At 45.0% G+C, this 5,164-nt stretch overlaps 1 protein-coding gene across 1 annotated transcript; it reads right to left on the minus strand.

Moving 5' to 3' along the window:
- Positions 1-918: 918 nt before the first annotated feature.
- Positions 919-4,074, minus strand: LOC106577302 (muscarinic acetylcholine receptor M3). Its single transcript, XM_045711638.1, has 4 exons — positions 3,887-4,074; positions 3,441-3,591; positions 3,060-3,129; positions 919-2,631 (listed from the first exon to the last, which is right to left on the minus strand). Exons 1-4 carry the CDS (start codon positions 4,045-4,047, stop codon positions 1,094-1,096), a joined length of 1,920 nt encoding a protein of 639 aa, XP_045567594.1. The 5' UTR covers positions 4,048-4,074; the 3' UTR covers positions 919-1,093.
- Between the last annotated feature and the right edge of the window lie 1,090 nt (positions 4,075-5,164).

Raw genomic sequence — 5,164 nt, forward strand, 5'->3', positions numbered from 1 at the left:
TTCTGTCGGATTGTGGAAGTTCTGTAACCGTGTTCTGTAGGATTGTTGAAGTTCTGTAACCATGTTCTGTAGGATTGTTGAAGTTCTGTAACCGTGTTCTGTCGGATTGTAGAAGTTCTGTAACCGTGTTCTGTAGGATTGTTGAAGTTCTGTAACCGTGTTCTGTCGGATTGTGGAAGTTCTGTAACCGTGTTCTGTAGGATTGTGGATGTTCTGTAACCGTGTTTCGTCGGATTGTGGAAGTTCTGTAACTGTATAGCAACAGTTCGGTTAAAACCAGGCTTGGAAACAACAACAGATATTCTCATACATTTGACAGCCCTTTTATATGTCATAAATACTTCCCTGTGGCTCAGTTGGTAGAGCATGGTGTTTGCAACGCCAGCATGGTGTGTGCAACGCCAGGGTTGTAGGTTTGATTCCCACGGGGGGGGCAGTACAAAAAAAATGCATGAAATTAAATGTATGAAATGTATGCATTCACTACTGTAAGTCGCTCTGGATAAGAGCGTCTGCTAAATGACTAAAATGTAAAATACATATTCCATTGGGTTTAGGTGCCCTAAACATCAAATCTCCCCTTCCCTCCATGTATAAATATCCCTGGTCATCTGTGTGGCCTTATCACATATTCAACATATATGATTTCAAAATATAAAATAGAATGACAAAGCTGTAAAACATTATTCTAAATATAAACCATCAAGTTGGTGAAAACCATTGCTGTTAAATGTGATAGATTCAGCATGAAATATCCTTTGTTTTTGTAGACAGTTTTTAATGATTTTACTACGTCAATATGTCTTTGTTGTCAATATGTCTTTGTTGTCAATGTTTTGGCACCAAACTGGTGTGTCAGTTGTGAAGAAAATGTAAATAGTTGGAAGAGATGCAGAGATAATTGAAAATAATTGTGTATTTTATTTGTCGTGTTACCATTTTTCTTTGTATTATTATGTAATCTCTTCATCGTTGAGAAAGGCTTGTAAAGTACAGTCCATCTCCCTTGGCCAACTATCCTGTTAAACAATCCCAGAGAGGCAGTACCGACAGAGTCCTACAGCTGACCCAGGGCCCCAGTATATCAAACCTGTTAGGGTTCCTTCTTGCGAAAGGCGACTGTCTGCCTCTGCTGGAACTGAGGCTTGTTGCGTTTGTTGATGTCCTGCCAGCGGCAGAGCAGAATCATCTTGAAGGTATTCCTGAAGGTGAGGTTGCACATGGCGTAACACATGGGGTTGATGGTGCTGTTGACGTAGCACAGCCAGTAGCCCAGAGCCCACAGAGCTTCAGGGATGCAGTCAGTACAGAAGGTGTTGACCAACACCATAATGTTATAGGGAGTCCAGGTTATGATGAAAGCCAACAAGATGGCACTGAGAGTCTGGGCGGCCTTCTTCTCTTTCTTCTCCTTGACTACACTCTGTTTCTTACGTTTGGTGATCTGAGTCTTGGCTTTGGAGGCGAAGCGCTTGGCCATGGCTGCATCCTTCAGGGAGATGGGGGCCGAGGGGCCTGAGGAGGGGGACTTAGAGGTGGAGGACACATCCCCTGTTTGGTGGCTCCTGGTGGAGGTCTGGATGGAAGACGAGGAAGTGACGGGGGTTTTAGAGAAGGAGCGTTGGTGGTAGCTGTTGTCTTCCTTGTCTTTCTCCCTTCTGGTATTAGAGGATGTCTTTTTGTCATTATTATCGGCCCCTGGTGGCCGGAGAGGGTCCTTCGTAGCATCCTGGTCCTCAGGAGATGTCAGCTGGGGGTTGTTGTTAGGGTTGTTGCCAGGGGCGGAGTTTATCCCCGGCAGGTTGACCACGATGGAATAGATACCTCGGCTTGACTCCGTCGCCCCCTCTTCGTCCTCAGAGTCTGATTGGTCCATGGAGGCCCCGCCTCCATCGTTGTTGTTCCAGCTATCGGAGCTGCTGTGTTCCGGCTCTCCTCCCACTGTGCTTGCCTTCTTCTTGGACCACCTAGTCAGCGGCCAGAACCGGAAGCGTCTTCTGGTCTTCTTGGCTCCAGAGCCTTTCTGACCGGCCTGGTTAAGCTCGTAACTGCTGCAGCTCCTGGAGCTTCCTGTCTTGGGCACCATGGGAGCCTCCTCTTCCTGGGCCTCCTTCTTCTTCTCCTCCTCTTCCTTCTGGCTACCCCCCTGGCCCGCCTTGTTCCCTGCCCCCGACCCCCTCAACCCCGCCAGGTCTTTCTGCCTGTTCTCTGTCTCTCTGTAGATCCTCCAGTAGAGAACCGTCATGATGGTGACCGGCAGGTAGAAGGCAGCGATGGCCGTGCAGAATGTGATAATAGGCTCTGAGAGAAACTGGATGAAGCATTCTCCAGGCGGTACGGTGCGCTCCCCTACGATATACTGCCAGAAGAGTATAGCCGGGGCCCACAGGACGAAGGACACGGACCAGGCCATGCTGATCATAGTCAGAGCTCTCTTGGTGGTCCTCTTGGCCCGGTAAGTTAGAGGTCGAGTTATGGAGAAGTAGCGGTCGAAGCTGATGACTAGCAGGTTCATGACGGAGGCGTTGCTCGCCACGTAGTCGATAGCCAACCACAGGTCGCACGCCCAGTTCCCTAAAGCCCATTGGTCCATGATAATGTAGGTAGTGTAGAGGTTCATGGAAAGAGTTCCTAGAATTAGAACACTGTATTTTAGTTTCACTCTGATATTACAGTAACTGACAATACATATTACACTGATATTACAGTAACTGACTAATACATATTACACATTTGATATTACAGTAACTGACTATATATAATACACATTTGATATTACAGTAACTGACTATATATAATACACATTTGAAATGACAGTAACTGACTATATATATTACATATTTGATATTACAGTAACTGACTAATATATATATATATATATATATATATATATATATATATATATATTACACATTTGATATTACAGTAACTGACTAATACATATTACACATTTGTGAGACACTGTAGGCAATCATAGTACAATATATCATTAAATATCAGCTGTGATACATTACATCATCTATACACACGTATGAAAACAGGAAGTACAATTAAAATACCGATGATGAGGTCAGCGAAGGCCAGACTGAGGAGATAGTAGTTATTGACCGTCTTCAGCTGCTTGTTCACCTGGAAGAGAGAAGAGAAACATTCATTATTAAACTGTCACTTCACAGTATAATATCAATTAACTGGACATATGATGTTGAACGCTGTTAAAAACAATGTTGTGGACCATTCAGTAAGAGTTTTGAGGCACGTACTGTACGCCCCTGCAATAATTACGACCTGCGATAATACACATGCCATCAAGCTACCTCGCGCTACAGAAACAGGAGATAGGCTCATGCCCTGTGGGCCATTCTGGCTCGGACAAGCCTACTTAAACAACTACAAGCAGTCATAATACAATGTAACGTTAGTCTAGGCCTACAATCTACCTTGAAGGAGATGAGCACCAGGATGTTTCCCACGACGGTGACCAGAGACAGAGACCCGGTGAGGAACACGATCAGGATGACCTGCCAGATGGTGTGACCTCCCAGAGGGTCATAGGTCACCATGGGATCAAGGAGGGAGGCGTTGGACAGGCTGGATCGAAGAAGAACAAGATGATTACATTGTAACACTGAAACTGAAATGTATTTCCTTTATCCTAACCCTCCCGAGATGAACAGACACCCAAGGAGAGGTTGTAGGAATGGCTCAGCCACAGTGCAACACGCCTGGAGCAGTTTAGAGGTTAAGTCCCTTGCTCAAGGGCACAACAGGCAGGAGATGGTATCAAGGATAATGAATTCCAGAAACTCATCCAGTTTTCCCGGCTCACTCCCTACAAATTCCCTTCAGAGAGTCACCTCTGGGATTCGGTTTCTAACCCTCTAACCTGGTCAGGTTGGTGAGGTCCCTGGTAATGGAGTCGTTGTCCAGCACAAGGCCCAGGATGTCGTTGTCGGCATAGACCCTCAACCCTGGGGAGCTGTTGTTCAGGTACATACTGGGGTCTACAGAGGGGGAAGAGCTGGACGAGTTCAGGTTCAAGGTCATAGTGCTGCCGTCCTGAGGGCATATTCTGAAGAAACCTGGGAGAGAAAAAGACAATTTGTTTTTAGCTTAATAAAGTCATATGTTCTGAGTGTACGAAACATTAAAGAACACCTGCTCTTTCCATGGCATAGACTGACCAGGTAAATTCGGGTGAAAGCTTTGACCCCTTATTGATGCCACTTCTTATGGCTTGGGGGCAGTATTTCGACGTCTGGATGAGAAGCGTGCTTAAAGTAAATGGCCTGTTACTCAGGCCCAGAAGCTAGGATATGCATATACAGTGCCTTGCGAAAGTATTCGGCCCCCTTGAACTTTTCGACCTTTTGCCACATTTCAGGCTTCAAACATAAAGATATAAAACTGTAATTTTTTGTGAAGAATCAACAACAAGTGGGACACAATTATGAAGTGGAACGAAATTTATTGGATATTTCAAACTTTTTTAACAAATAAAAAACTGAAAAATTGGCCGTGCAAAATTATTCAGCCCCTTTACTTTCAGTGCAGCAAACTCTCTCCAGAAGTTCAGTGAGGATCTCTGAATGATCCAATGTTGACCTAAATGACTAATGATGATAAATAGAATCCACCTGTGTGTAATCAAGTCTCCGTATAAATGCACCTGCTCTGTGATAGTCTCAGAGGTCCGTTTAAAGCGCAGAGAGTATCATGAAGAACAAGGAACACACCAGGCAGGTCCGAGATACTGTTGTGGAGAAGTTTAAAGCCGGATTTGGATACAAAAAGATTTCCCAAGCTTTAAACATCCCAAGGAGCACTGTGCAAGCGATAATATTGAAATGGAAGGAGTATCAGACCACTGCAAATCTACGAAGACCCGGCCGTCCCTCTAAACTTTCAGCTCATACAAGGAGAAGACTGATCAGAGATGCAGCCAAGAGGCCCATGATCACTCTGGATGAACTGCAGAGATCTACAGCTGAGGTGGGAGACTCTGTCCATAGGACAACAATCAGTCGTATACTGCACAAATCTGGCCTTTATGGAAGAGTGGCAAGAAGAAAGCCATTTCTTAAAGATATCCATAAAAAGTGTCATTTAAACTTTGCCACTAGCCACCTGGGAGACACACCAAACATGTGGAAGAAGGTGCTCT

The sequence above is a fragment of the Salmo salar genome, unplaced genomic scaffold (assembly GCF_905237065.1).
Source record: "Salmo salar unplaced genomic scaffold, Ssal_v3.1, whole genome shotgun sequence".
NCBI lineage: Eukaryota > Metazoa > Chordata > Actinopteri > Salmoniformes > Salmonidae > Salmo > Salmo salar.